Raw genomic sequence first — 14985 nt, forward strand, 5'->3', positions numbered from 1 at the left:
TGTACTAATCTGTGAAACAGAGAGAGACTCACAGACATAGGGAAAGACTTGTGGTTGCAGGAGAGGGTGGGTAGGAGGCAGAGGGGCTGATCTGGAGTTTGGGATACAGAATGGATAAACAAGGTCTACTTTATAGTACAGGGAACTATATTCAATATTCTGTGATAAACCATAATGGAAAAGAATGCATGTATATGTAACTGAATCACTGTATAGCAGAAATTAACACAGCACTGTAAGACAACTGTATTTCAATAAAATATATTTTAAAAAAAAAAGAAAGCAAAACAGAGACTATATGAAAGCCAATGTCTATAGTTTTATGTACGTGAAGTGAGGAACCAACAATTCCCTAATATGTTGAATGAAGCTGATGAACTGAGAGAAACTCCAGCAGGAATGAAAAGCAGAGATGGTTTTCTGAAGAGCAAATAAAACTCTTTAGGAAAAGACTATTTCCATGATCTACGTGCAAACAAATTTACCTGAAAGGCACTTTCTCATAGACCATATGGCTAATTCCATTTTTGAGAGACTGAGGCCCTGACCAAGCTGTAAAGTGATATGAGTAACTCCTTCAGCCAAGTTTCTGAACTGCCAGGGAGACCAGTGCCCAGTGATGCTCACCTTTATGACAAAACAGTCCAATGAGAGTCATGATGATGCTGGCAAGCCATCAAGAAGAGGGTAAATTTTTTTCAGAATTTAACAAGCCTGTCAAATACACGGGTATTTCAGAAATATATGACAGCAAAGACTTTTAAATAGAAGCTCGAGAACTTGAGGCTTTACCTCCAGCGATCTGAAAACTCTGCCATTTCTAAAAGACTGCTGTGCCCAAGCTTCCAGAGTGGAGAAGCTACCATCTAATTGTAGAGTGGTCTTCACTCCTGGGCAGGTGGTATGAGGAGCTGCAAGCCACAATTCTAAGGAATGGATGTTGGGGACACAATTCTAAGGGATGCTAAAGGCACGTTAGGAGGCTTCACAGATTCCTCTCTCGCTGCCAGAGTTGAGTTGTCTCAGCTCTGCTACGCCCTGTGGTCATCAGCGCATATACACATTTGGAAACAGGGGGTAGGAGGAGTTATATCTCTTTAAAAGGCCATCTTGTAAAAATGACAAGCATTTGTCACATGTCTTAATTAGCCTTTATTAAAAAGAAGTTCCCAAAGAAATACTTGTTTGGTGAAAATGGATGCCGATATTTATAAAGTCCTATCTATTACGTTAAAGGTGGCCCAGCAGTGCCTCTACTGCGCAATAGTTATTGAGATTTCCTCTGAGGACCAGTTTCTATCTAAAAGTTAAAAATCTTGCTTTAAAAAATATTTTGACAATTCCCACTTTTTCCTCAGCTAAATTAGTGCAATTATCATCCTCCATTAAGCTAACTGGTTAGGTGATAAAATCCTTTTCACAAGGATCGGCCAGCCCTTCTTTTTTTAATATCTCATTTTATAATCTCCTCTACCCTGGGGTGATGAATTACAAGAACGTTCATGAACAACTGCTAGAAGGACTAGACAACCCGGGTCTTTTCACAGCTGTTACCATTTCATGCCTTGGACAGTTGCAGATGCTGAAGAGAGACTCAGGCTGCATTATCCTTCTGCTTCCTCAGCCCCCACATTAAAGCTCTCCTTCATCTTCCCTTTCCTTTTTGCCACCTCCCTCTTTCCTGCTCCCCGCTAGCACTAACTAGCTTGAGGGAGGAAGGATCAAGGCAACTTTTCACATCAATCACTTTCAGGGTACCTTCATGCTTGCCCACCAATAACAGGTGGTAACCCACGGGGACATTAAGTTTCAAAGAACAGTAAGACTGATTCAAAGATTATCGTGTTGAAAGGGCGTGCATTATCTTGCTTTTACTAAACAGCCATGCCATGAGATAGACGTGTGGCAATAAAGGCAAAAATTCCCCATCGGGAAGTAAAGATGAGAAAACTTAGCACTGTTAGGCACTGAGGAGGTTTCCACACCCGGCCCCGACCCCGCCAAGGACAGCTCAAACAGCAGCTTCCAGTATGACACCAAAACTGAAGCGAATAGGTAGAGAAACACGGAAACGGTGACAAGGAGCGGCAGGTGTCCGTCATCGGCATCAGCACTCCTCAGGAACCTCCCTGGCTTCACCGAGCCTGGGGGGCTACACGGGTGGAGTGCACCAGTGACGAGCTTTCTTTCAAGGCCTGTAGGACACGTTCTTTGGACTTAAAAAGCAAAACAAACCTCAGAGTACAGTCCACACTATATGGCAACCATGAAAGAGTGATTTTTGCTCAGCCTGTACACTGGGTTCTGCTGCAAGAGCAAATGCATTAAGGTCCCACGTCAAGAGAGCCTGGCCTGCAACCCTCTTCCTGAGCCAAGGAGGAAAGAACAGTCTCAGGCAAGGAGAAAAACAATTCAATGAGCTTGATGTGAGGCAGACACAGCACTAATGAGGGAGCAGGGCCAGAGCTCTATTTTCTTCCTCTGGATCATCTCATTAGGGAAGTCTAATGACTCCTAGGAAGGAACGCAGCCCATCGCGTTGTTGGACGATGGTGCTGGAGACAGGAACTGTTCCCTGGCAAAACACCGACAACACGAGCATCACTTTCTGGAACTGGAATGAAAAGACCGGCTCTTTATTTTAAGGCCAGCAAGGCTGTCAACAGGGGAAAAATCCCCATGTGAATCATTTCGGCAGAACTCCACTGAACGGCTGATGGTATCATGGCACCAAAGCGAACTGCAGGGACACGGGTATAAAAAGGCCTCGACGAAAGACGGCTCCTTCTCTAAGCTCCCTGGCCTCAGGGGCCAACTAGTGGCTCATTCCTTTGCCTCTCCCAACACGGCTTCTTGAGGGGTGGGATGTCCTACTCATCTGACTATCACAGCACCCCCAGCTTCTATTACAGAGCTCAACACACAGAACAGGAGGTGTTCGCCAATGGAAGGCTTGATTTAGTTTTGGAAATGCACAAGTTAAGTCAGGCCTGTAGGAAGGGAACACATCCCCATAGTCTCATTTACCACTGGAATCTTCCGTTATATATGTTTAAAAGGAAGGAACTCAGGCATGGATACACACACGTTCTCCCCACTCGGCCCCCACTGAGAAGTCAAGCTGTGGCCTTCCACCAGCCCTGGCCTCACGGGTGGAACGAGAGAAGAATCTCCCACATCTCCTGGAATGAATGTCCTGCTGCCCACAGAGGGGCAGTCACACGAGACAAGGTTCTGGTGCGACCTCAAGAAGCCAGGGGCAGAGGTGGTGATCTGGCTCTTCTCTCGACACCCATGCCACTAGCCTGGCATGGGGGGTGGGTGGGGGAGGCCTGATGCCAAACCCTTGTCCCAAGACCTCTAGACCCCACCGCCTATAAGGTGCTCGGCTTGTAGATGATTCAATGGGGAAATGAATGTGAGAATTTGACACAAATGAATTTACTTACAAAGCAGAAGGAGACTCACAGACTTCGGAAACAAACTTATGGTTGCTGAGGGCAGAGAGGGGAAGAAAGGATAGTTAGGGACTCTGGAAGGTCATGTACACACAGCTGTATTTAAAACGGGTAACCAACAAGGGATCTACCATACAGCACAGGGAACTCTGCTCAGTGTTACGCGGCAGGCTGGATGGGAGGGAGTTTGGGGGAGGATGGATACATGTATATGTATGGCTGAGTCCTGTTCCCTGTTTACCTGAAAATATCACAACATTGTAAAATCGGCTATACCCCAATACAAAATAAAAGACTGGGTTAAAAAAAAAAAGAATTTGAGGTGGCAAAGTAAGGAGGAAGGCTGGCAAAGAAATAAACTGATGTCAGAAATGAAAAAGCCCACAAGCCCATTTCCAGAAATTATTATTTTCATAGAAACAGAAAGATGAAGGGCGCTGCAAGGGAGATCCTCCCTTTGTGCTCTCCCCAGGGTGTCAGGGGCGACTCCTGAGTGGAGGACTCGGCACTCACAGGGGAGCCCAAGGCCCTTCCCCATCTCACACCATTCGTCCACCAGGACACAGCCAGGAAACAAACACTGTGAGACCCACGTGGAGTCCTGACCAGCTCACACGTGCTTGTTTAGATCCAAAGATCCCCCGCCTCGGTAGATGATGATCTGCATGAAATCACAGGGAAGGCAACACGGGACAAGCATGCATCAAAATCAAGATGCCACGCTCCGGAGAGGGGAAGGCCACAGGGGTGCAACCCGCACACCTGTCCAGACGGCCCGGTACTGTGATTTCAGCACCAGGCCCCAGCCCGGGCCTCCAAGAATCCACACGAGCTGGCAACCTGCTGAAGGCAGAGCTGCAGAGCCCCCCGGGCAGCAGATGACCCCAGCACAGGAAGCAGCGTGCAGATTCAGCTATGCCCATCCTGCGACTTCTCTCTATGTATGGGGATGGCACAAGGGCTCCATGAAACAGAAGAGGGCCACTGTCCAGGAGAGCTGGTCCTATTTAAGGACTGCCCCAGCAGAGGGAGCCAGGCCTGGAGAGGCTGGCAGGGTGCCTCAGCTTAGCGTGGGACTTAAAGGAGACGAGGTGGTCTCGCTGGTAGAGGTGGGCAGGAAGTGAGAGGCCAGGCTCCAGGGTTTGGGGCAAACAAAGGCAAGCCCTTTGAGCATGGAGCACTCTGGGCTCCAGTCACTTCCTTGCAAACTACAGGGTAGAGACTGCGTGACAGAGGCCACAGTGCCGCCCTACACTAAGATTCTATAAGGAGAGCAACGTGTGCTAGAAGATCTGGGGTTCCTGTAATGGCAGAATCCCAATGCAAAGAGCAAAGCCCTTTAAATGCCCCCACTACACATCTTATGATCCCATGCTTGCTATTTCTGCAAACCAACCAAAGGGGTGGTGAGGTATCTCTAAATTCAGCCCATTTTTCTACTGGACTAGCTTTCTTCATGGAGAAGGCAATGGCACCCCACTCCAGTACTCTTGCCTGTAAAATCCCATGGACGGAGGAGCCTGGTAGGCTGCAGTCCATGAGGTCGCTAAGAGTCGGACATGACTGAGCAACTTCACTTTCACTTTTATGCACTGGAAAAGGAAATGGCAACCCACTCCAGTGTTCTTGCCTGAAGAATCCCAGGGCCGGGGGAGCCTGGCGCGCTGCCATCTATGGCGTTGCACAGAGTTGGACACAACTGATGCAACTTAGCAGCAGCAGCAGCAGCTTTCTTCAAGGAGACTGCAATCAAGAAGAGTAAATCCTGCCCGTCAGCCACTTTGTAGCTTTTCTGGTTATCAGAATGACTCTCAGTATCACTTTGCAGTGTTCAACTAACCCTTATTTTATTTCAAGAGTCCCAAAGCACAAGAGTAGTGATGCCGGCAATTCGGATCTACCAAAGATATAAAGTGCTCTAAATGAAAAGGTGGCAAAAAAAAAAAAGTGAAAGTCGCTCAGTTGTGTCCGACTGTTTTCGATCCCATGGCCTATACCGTCCATGGAATTCTCCTAGCCAGAATACTGGAGTGAGTAGCTGTTTCCTTCTCCAGGGGATCTTCCCAACCCAGGGATCAAACAGGTTTCCCGCACTGCAGGTGGATTCTTTAGCAGCTGAACCACAAGGGAAGCCCGGAAAGGTGAAAGTTTCAGACTTAATAACGGGTGAAGAAAAAAAAAAAAACAACAACAAACCATATGCTGAAGTTGCTAAGATCTATGGTTAAGAATCAATCTTCTGAGAAACTGTGAAGCAGGAACAAGGAAAAAGTGCTAGTTTTGCTGTCTCATCTCAAATTATAAGAATTACAGGCATAGTGCAATGGTAAGTGCTCAGTTAAGATGGAGAAGACATTAAATCTGTACAATAAGGTATTTTGAGAGAGAGATCACATTCATGTAACTTTTATTACTGTATATTGTTATAACCATGACATTTTATTATTGCTGTTGTTCATCTCTTACTGTATCTGATAAAGTAAACCTTATCACACGTGTGTACAAGAAACACAGGGTATAGGATTTGGCACTATCCCAAGGTCCAACAGTTTGGCCACCTGATGCGAAGAGCCGACTCACTGGAAAAGACCTTGATGCTGGGAAAGACTGAGGGCAGGAAGTGAATGGGGACAGCAGTGGATGAGATGGTTGGATGGCATCACTGACTCAATGGACATGAGTCTGAGCAAACTCCAGGAGAGAGTGAAGGACAGGGAAGCCTGGCACGCTGCAGTCCATAGGGTCGCAACGAGTCAGACATGACTGAGCGAACAAAACACGGTTCCAGGTGTCCAAACGGGTCTGGTAACATACACTCCACGGATAAGGAGGAACTACTGTTTATCTCGCGTAAGTGAAAGCTCCAAGTCAAATTTAGACATTCAAATATTTTCCACAATGTCCACTTTGGGAAGCTATACACTGATTCTAATTATTCCTATCATAAGTAGTTCAAACAGTTCCAGAAATCTTCTAACTATCTCAATAGAAATCTAGGAACCAAAGACAAAAAATCTATTGCATTCTTACATTAATACTACAGTTTGACTCCAAGCTCCAACCCCAGAATGATTAGGTTTTCAAAACTCTTAAATATGTATCAGGTCTGACGACTCAGAACAGAATGCCAACTGCTACACAGACAAGGAAGATCAACATAATAAACATTTGGCTTAGCTGGACTTCTTATTAAGGCTTGAACTGAAGACATTTTAAATGTGTTCGTAATAGTATTTTCTGTTCTGAACTTTATGGAAAGTATTTTCACCATCAACTAAAGACTACACGTGCGGTGCGGACTTAAGACCATGTTATAATTCTCTGGGTCCTTAGGCCAAGATGAGGGCATGCAGGATTCTCAGAACAGCAGAAGAGTGGCTATATCACTGCATGAAAGAGGCAAAGAATGGAAATGCTTAAACAGAGAGACTACTCTTTTTAATTCCTACATGGTTCTCACACTACTGAATACTTCCATTCTTTATACACGCATGTGTGCTAAGTTGCTTCAGCTGCATCTGACTCTCTGCGAACCTGTGGACTGCAGTCCCCCAGGCTCCTCTGTCCATGGGATTCTCCAGGCAAGAACACTGGAGTGGGCTGCCATGCCCTCCTCCAGGGGCTCTTCCTGACCCGGGGGTCACTGAACCCACATCTCACCAGCACTGCCTGTGACTCTCTCCCCCGACTCCTGTACTTCTTTTGGTAAATGCTACTTTTCAGTTTCCTAAATGGAAACTGGGGCATTTCTGGCAATTCTGAGATCTCCCACAGGGCCCAGCACACTGTGAAAGCAATAAAGAGTATCAAGCTGGGGAGCACATCACAAGTCCCCTGAACCCATCCCTACTTTGTAGTGAATATTTCGACCACAAGTGTTACAAAAAGGTTTTACTAAGGAAAGATCACTACATCCAGACAAGCACGTCTCAGGAAGAACGCACCTGAGTTCTGTGAACTCCTCCTACAGCCCCCTGAAGGCACCTTACGGCACATCTCACGTACAGCGGCCAGAGTGTGCGTGCCCGTGCATGCCTGCTGTATTAACTGGACCGGGGGCAGGGACAATATCTAACCTCTTTTTACTCCCCTACATATTCGATGCAACTCCTTGAGAGGGAAAGGCACATTCACTTAAGGCTTACTAAATGAATAAGTAAATTGAAATTAAAGCCACAGGCCCCATCACAAAGTTGAGCAGCCAAAGAGGACCAAGATACGAGCAATGAGTACCTCTGAACCCTTTCCTGGCTAGAGCAGGCCACCCCACACACAGTGTGCACCTTTTATTTTTATGGAGGCCAACCAGCGAGGCCTCTTCTTAAAACACACAATCAAAATCTCAGCGGAGAATATAACTGCCCCAATTATGCACATTATCAACAGGGACCTAAGCCTTTCTTCACAGACCAAATAGTCACTTAAAAGTGTATGGCCATATACACTGGTATACTACTCAGCATAACAAGGAATGAGTTTTTGCCGTTTGCAATAATGTACAGGAACTTGGAGGGAATTACGTTAAGTGAAGCTAAGTCCAACAGAGAAAAACACATACTACATGGTATCATTTACATGTGGAATCGACAGGACAAGGGGATAAAGAGGTGCAGACTGCTACGTGTAAGATACGTTATATGGGCATACTGCACAGCACAGGGAGCACACCTGGTGTTTTTAATAATTCTAAACGGAACACAAACCTTTACAAATTGTGAATCACTGCTAAGCAGCTAAAATGAAGCACTGTACACCAACTGTACCTCAGTTTTTTAGAAAAGGGAAAACTTATGCTATTTTGTTTTAAATTAAATCATTAAATTATATTCTTACATATATTATCTACAGATATTAAATTATATTCTTACAGATCATTAAATTATACTCTTCATATGTGTGTGACTGAGCACACACATATGAACTTACAAATATTACCTACAGATACTTTTACACTAAGGCTGCAGGTTTTTCCACTTGTGGCTTTATGATCTGGGGTTCTTCAAGGCACTTCTTTTTGGCAACTATCTTCTTTAGAATAATATGTTGTCGTTGTTTAGTTTCTAAGTTGTGTCCGACTTGGCAACCCCATGGACTGCAGCGAGCCAGGCTCTTCTGTTCTATCTCCCAGAGTTTGCTCAAATACTTGCACAAATTTCTTGTTAAGTCCATGTCAGAAGAAACATCCAGAGTATCTCTAAAAATTCTATATGAAAAAGCTGAGGAGTAAGTTTCCCTGTGACTAAAGGTAGCTCTAGATCTGGACCCCAGAAAAGATAACTGGCAATGGAGGCACAGGGACGGGGGTGCCAGTTCTCTTAAACATCAAATATACGTAGAGGAGACTTATTGGCGAGGCCACTTTGCTTTTTCCTGGGTGACACTCCACAAAATTCTGTATGTAAATATGATAGCACAGACATTTTCAAAAGCCTCTTTTTAAAAACTGGAAACTGTCAAATAACAGGGTAGGCTGTGTGAGCCCTCCTGTGTTATCAGTGCTATGACCTGTCCAGTCAGTTACCAAATAGTCTGAGAGCTGCCGTAGCTCAGCATAAAGGCTGTGAAAAGCCACACTCGAAAAAACAAACCCCTTTTTAGAGGCTCCTGGCCTAGGTATGGAAATGCAAGCTCGCCCCCTTGAGACAAGAGGAAGAAAACACGGAAAATAATCAAAGCACAGGGAGAATTCAAAAAGATTTAAAATAGTCTAACACTGCCCTTACCAAAACCATGGAGAAACAAATATTAACACTGTTGTAAAAATAATTAACGAAAATTAAGCTAATTTAATGTTTGGCCATGTAGTTGTTTTTTTCTTTTTTACAGGGAGTGGTTCTGATTGGGGGATGTGTTAAATGAAGACTAGACTTTCCCCGTAACCTAACACTCAACATACGGGATTTTATAGTTGGGCTTGAATGTATTTCTTCTTGAGTGTTTGGCTGCCAGGACCATCGGCATCCTGACAAGACACTCTGGCTCGCTGAATTAACTCTTCCATATGGCTAACAAGCTTTTGCAATGATCATTTGGAAAAGAAATTATAGAAATAACCTCAATGAACAGACAGTCCTTCCTCATTAACCTGGCCATACACTGAACAGATCACAGGAGACACGGAGTACGCTGGTTTGGAGCACTAGGGCAGGCAAGCAGGAGTCAGAACGCCTTCCTGGCCTCTGTGCAGCACATCCCCAAGGTGAACAGTCCCAGGGGCTTTCTGTTCTGGACTCAATATTCAGAGTCATCTCTGCACAGCATTCTTTAGGAAATAAATAGCAGGTCAGGAAAATCTTATTTATTCAGCAAAAGCAAACTCTTTGGACAAATACCATCTTGATGGTATTTAGCTACAGGTGAACAAATTATAAGAAGAACACGAGACTTCTTTTAAAGCAAGTAAAAGTAGGTGCTAAAGTAGCCAAAGAATTGATGCTTTTGAACTGTGGTGTTGGAGAAGACTCTTGAGAGTCCCTTGGACTGCAAGGAGATCCAACCAGTCCATTCTGAAGGAGATCAGCCCTGGGATTTCTTTGGAGGGAATGATGCTGAAGCTGAAACTCCAGTACTTTGGCACCTCATGCGAAGAGCTGACTCACTGGAAAAGACTCTGATGCTGGGAGAGATTGGGGGCAGGAGGAGAAGGGGACGACAGAGGATGAGATGGCTGGATGGCATCACTGACTCGATGGATGTGAGTCTGAGTGAACTCCAGGAGTTGGTGATGGACAGGGAGGCCTGGCGTGCTGTGATTCATGGGGTTGCAAAGAGCTGGACACGACTGAGCGACTGATCTGATCTGAACTGAAAGTAGTCAAAGGAATTTCTCCGACTATCATTGAAAGCATGGGACTATGACGCAACTGTTTCAGAATCTTCATGTGTGTATCCATCATTCAGGGCTGTTTGTTTAAAACACGAAAAATCAAAGTGAGCTGAACTGCCCAGATGTATATCCTCAGGAGGAGTTTTCTGAAAACCACAGTGTAACAGAAACATTACCCATATAGAAACGAGTTTCAGTCTATCGTACAGAGTTAACTAGCTGTGAAATGAGGCTAGTTGCTTAACTTTCCAGGAACCATTTCTTTCCTTCATATTTCAGATAATCTTTCAGGTCCATTCAAATTTCTAAAGGTCCATTCAAATTTCTAAAGATCTCAGAACTAAAACCAGCACCCTGTCTCCCAACTTAAATTAATGCTAGCTGCTACTCCTGAAGCTTTTATAACAATGTTCAAGAAGCAGAATCTGCAGTTTGATTGCTTTAGGAACCACTGTAAGTCACTGGTTACTTCAGTGAGTAAAAAGGATACTGGAATATGAAGTTATGAAACTAATAATAAGAATGCTAAGCTGTACTTACTGCATGTTGAGCTCCACGTACTTGATAGATATTAACTCACCAGGGGAAAAAAGGACAACAAAAGGTAATCTAGAAGAACTGAACTGAAAGTGTAACTAGTATTAAAGCTTTGGCAATACATAGGGACAAACCATGAATATAAAATGGTGATAAAATGACTACTGGGAATGGACCACTCTGCGTGTAAAACCGGGCCTCTGGAATTGTGAACTACTTTTGATTCAATGGGGAAGTGTCTGTCAGGACCATGTATCACGTGCTGAGAAACCTGAAGCATTGAATACACATTCTCTGCGGACACACAAGCACTAGTCTTGACACTGCCCGATTCCTTTATGCATCCTTTATTCCTTACGCAAAGGTTCCAGGTTTTCAAGACAGTAGCAAAGCATTAAGACACACAGATTTTTTCCTGTTTTACATTTGGAAGAGGTTGATTCAGAGAAACAATGAGTCATTGAGGCAATGACTGGTTTATTCCCAAGGGCAATACACAGACTGGGCATGTGTCTGAAAGACCAAATTAAATAATCCTAAACGAGTGCCACTCCGCCCTCGACTACCATCACAATCTCAGACTGCAAGCCCAGGCTCCAGAAGGTTAAGGCCAGAAGACAAACAGGACAAGGAAGTCGAGATACCAAGTCAAAAGACACACTTGGGAGAGACATGAAACTCTCTACTTCCTCTGTGCGGTTTAGTAACAAGCTCCCCCACAGGCTGAGACCACTCAGAAGAGAAAAAATTCTACTTGCTTTCTCTTTCTTCTCATCCACTGAGGCACACATATTCTAAAGGCAGGGGCGGACAGATTACCACCATCCATTTTTGTACAGCACATTGAAAAAAAAAAAACACCAAAGAGCAGATTTTTACATTTTTTAGTGACGAAAGAAAACATTCAAAAAAGAGTATTTCATGACATGAAATCATTTCACAATATGACATGATTTTACAATATGAAATGATTTCACAATATGAAATTCAAATTTCAAAGAAAAGAAAAAAATTTTAAAAAAGAAATGCAAATTTCTATGAAGCTTTTATCGGAACTGTCAGTAAAACGCTTGTTTGTAAAGCAGCCTCTGGCTGCTTTCACATGCAACAGCAAAGGTGATTAGCTGTTACAGAAACTGTACCTCCCACAAACTCTGATATATTTATTCTCTGTCCTTTGTAAGTGTTCACAAACTTCCCTCCAGGCAAAGAACATGCAGAGAGTCAGATGGGGAAAAAAGGAGAAAATGCGACACGGGAAGATGCAAAATGTGTGTCCACGCTTCCTGCTTTCGATCCACAGCAAGGGAGGGCAGGTCAGAGGTCAGATTTCACGACACTGTAAGAACGCTGTGAGCGCTAGACCTGAAGATCCTCATGAACTAAAAATCCCATTAAAGTATGCTTTCTCTAACTACATGGAGCGCAGGCAGACACAAAGCAAAGATACCCCAGCAACAGCAGACCAATTACATGGTTCTCGAATCCTGAGGCTCCTTAGGATAAGGAGCCTGGGCTAAGAGTTGGGGAGGAAAGCACCCCACTGGGCAGATTCTAGGTTAGAACCAAACTAGAAGCTCCCATTCTAGCAGGCCCTGACCTTAAGCTAGCCAAGGGACTATTTGGGGGTCTACTTCTTCTATCTGTAAAATGACGCCTGATGACCAACCAGAGGAGTGTCCTCTCTCTCAACTTCTAAAACTGGAGGGAAAATGAGAAGAGGAAAAGAGACGAGGAAAAGGAGCAACTTTCAGTCAAACAGACAGAGGAGAACTATCCAGTGACAGCCCTTATATCTGGAGTCTAAAACAAAATGATACAAATGAACTTACTTACAAAACAGAAACAGACTCACAGACTTCGAGAAGGCACTTACTGTTATCAGGGGGAAGGATGGGAGGAAGGGATAGTCAGGCAGCTGGGGATGGACATGTACACACTGCTGTACTTAAAATGGATAACCAACAAGGACCTGCTGTCTAGCACACGGAACTCTGCTCAACGTTATGTGGCAGCCTGGATGGGAGGGGAGTTTAGGGGAGATGGATTCATTTGTGTGTACAGCTGAGTCCCTTCAATGGTCACCCGAAACTATCACAACACTGTCTGTTTATCAGCTATACCCCCAATACAAAACAAACAAAAACTCAAAACAGAGTTTTGCTCTCTTCTTTATAATAGTTAAGATACAGTCAGGACAGAGCTATCCTCACAGGAAAGCAAAGGGTCTGTGGCCAGCCTCAGGCTGTACACAGGACACTAATCACAGGACTTCACATGGAGGACGAAGAAGCAGAGGTATTTGAATTCAAGGATGTGAGTTTGTTCCTTCCCTTTTTCAGGGGCTTCTGGAAACAAAGACACATGTTACCCATGCAGGGCGTGTTCTCTTTTCTTTCCCCAGGGGCAAAAGCAACACTTGTCTGAATAATGCCTGCCGTACAAGTAGCCACCCAGGCATTAGTCATGAATATTATCGGTAATAAGGGGTGGGTGAGAACAGCCAGCACCTCCCTACCACTGCACTCCAACAAAATGAAGCTTGTTTATCCCAATCCATACACTCGAAACAGTTTGGAAGGGTACCGTTCTGTTTAGCTAACTGGGGTAATTCTATGAAAAATACTTAGCCCTCTGAAGAGCAAAAAAAAACACACCCTCAAGTCTAGACAAGGATGGCTGATTTTCTGATGGGCAATGTGATTTACTCCAGTATCTTGATTTTCCAGCCAAAGATGTGTGCTGTTTTTTTTGTTTGTTTGCTTTTGTTGCTTTTTAAAAAAAGAAAATCATGGCATCTAAAGCTTAGAGCACTAGCACTGTTCAACAAGTTCAAACAAGTTCTCTTGTTTTACAAGTTAACAGCTTCAAACAAGAACAATAATCAAGACTCTGAAAAAAAAATCATTTTTGAAAACTTACTGAATACTAAATATAGAATTACCACATGAGCCAACACAATAATTACTAAGCATATAAAAACATATGTCCATACAAATGGACAGTTCGTTAGCAGTTACTATTCACAACTATTCAGCCAAAAAGTAGAAACAATCCAAATATAGAAAAAAATATGGTACATCCATACAATGGGGTACTACTTGGCAATAAAAAGAAATTAAATACTGATCAATGTTACAGCACGGATGAACTTTGAAAGAATACACTAAGTGAAAGAAACCAGTTGCTGAAGGCCACATGTTCTGGAACTGCATTTGCATGATGTTCTGGAAGAGGCGAATCCTTGGAGACAGAAAGGAGGCTGGTGACTACTGACAGGCGGGCAGGGGTGAGCTGCTAGTGAGGATGGGGTTCTTTCTGGCGTGATGCCAATGTTATAAAGTTGGGCAGTGGGGACGGTTGTGCAACTCTGTAAATATGGTAAAAAACTACCGCACCGTGCACTTCACCTGAATGAGTGAACTGTACAGTTATGTGAATTATGTCTCAATAGTTGTTATGAAAATGTAATAAACCTTATTTTCTTTAATCATTAAAAATGACATACTTTCTATTTCCGTCAGTATTGGGTTTCAAATTAAAATATCATCTTCGCTATCAGTTTCTATATAAAGAAAGAAGAGTCAGGTTTAAGAAGTGTCAGTAGATCCCTTTTTGTGGTAATTCCCATCTTGAGACATGTTAAACCTCATGACAAACTGGAAAGTCTTGTGCTCACAGGGAAAATACCCTTTTCATTACAACCTCCCAGGGATCCCTGCAGGGATCTAAGACATCCATTCTAAAGCGACGCTGTGTAAAAGCCTCACCGCATCACGTCCACATTTGTAAAGGAGGGAACAAGGGAGAAGGGGAAAAATCCTACTGTGAATTTAAAAAATCCCCCCGACAACGCCACAGCAGAGCAGGCTAAACACATTTTGTGCTCGCACAGACTCACCGCCTGGGTCTTCAGGCCCGGTTTCACCTCCGGCGTAGAGGTTCTGTTTCCCAGAGCCACCTCTTCAGAAACTGAACTCTCCTGGGTGTTACTCAGAAAATCCACTTCATCTTCAGCTTTTGTGTCGGGCATTTCTAGGGAGAGCAAGGTGGTTACAAAGTGCATTTGAAAAATTGATTCCCTGGGCCTTTCTGTTTACACAACTTGCTCCAGGTTTCATGCATTTTGTTTGCCTTTTTTTTTTTTGGCATTAAATAGCAAGT

General features: G+C 44.0%; 1 protein-coding gene across 40 annotated transcripts in view; it reads right to left on the bottom strand.

Moving 5' to 3' along the window:
• Window positions 1-14985, bottom strand: part of AKAP13 (A-kinase anchoring protein 13) — a 322778-nt gene that overhangs the window by 128823 nt on the left and 178970 nt on the right. For all 40 annotated transcript variants that reach the window (XM_086364736.1, XM_086364735.1, XM_086364733.1 and 37 more), the window contains one exon: window positions 14723-14856. In XM_086364736.1, the coding sequence (XP_086220862.1) occupies window positions 14723-14856 (134 nt within the window). The remainder of the gene's footprint in view (window positions 1-14722; window positions 14857-14985) is intronic.

This window comes from Bos grunniens, chromosome 21 (genome assembly GCF_055505025.1).
Source record: "Bos grunniens cultivar Pamir isolate PY7600 chromosome 21, Bosgru_T2T1.0, whole genome shotgun sequence".
Classification (NCBI taxonomy): domain Eukaryota; kingdom Metazoa; phylum Chordata; class Mammalia; order Artiodactyla; family Bovidae; genus Bos; species Bos grunniens.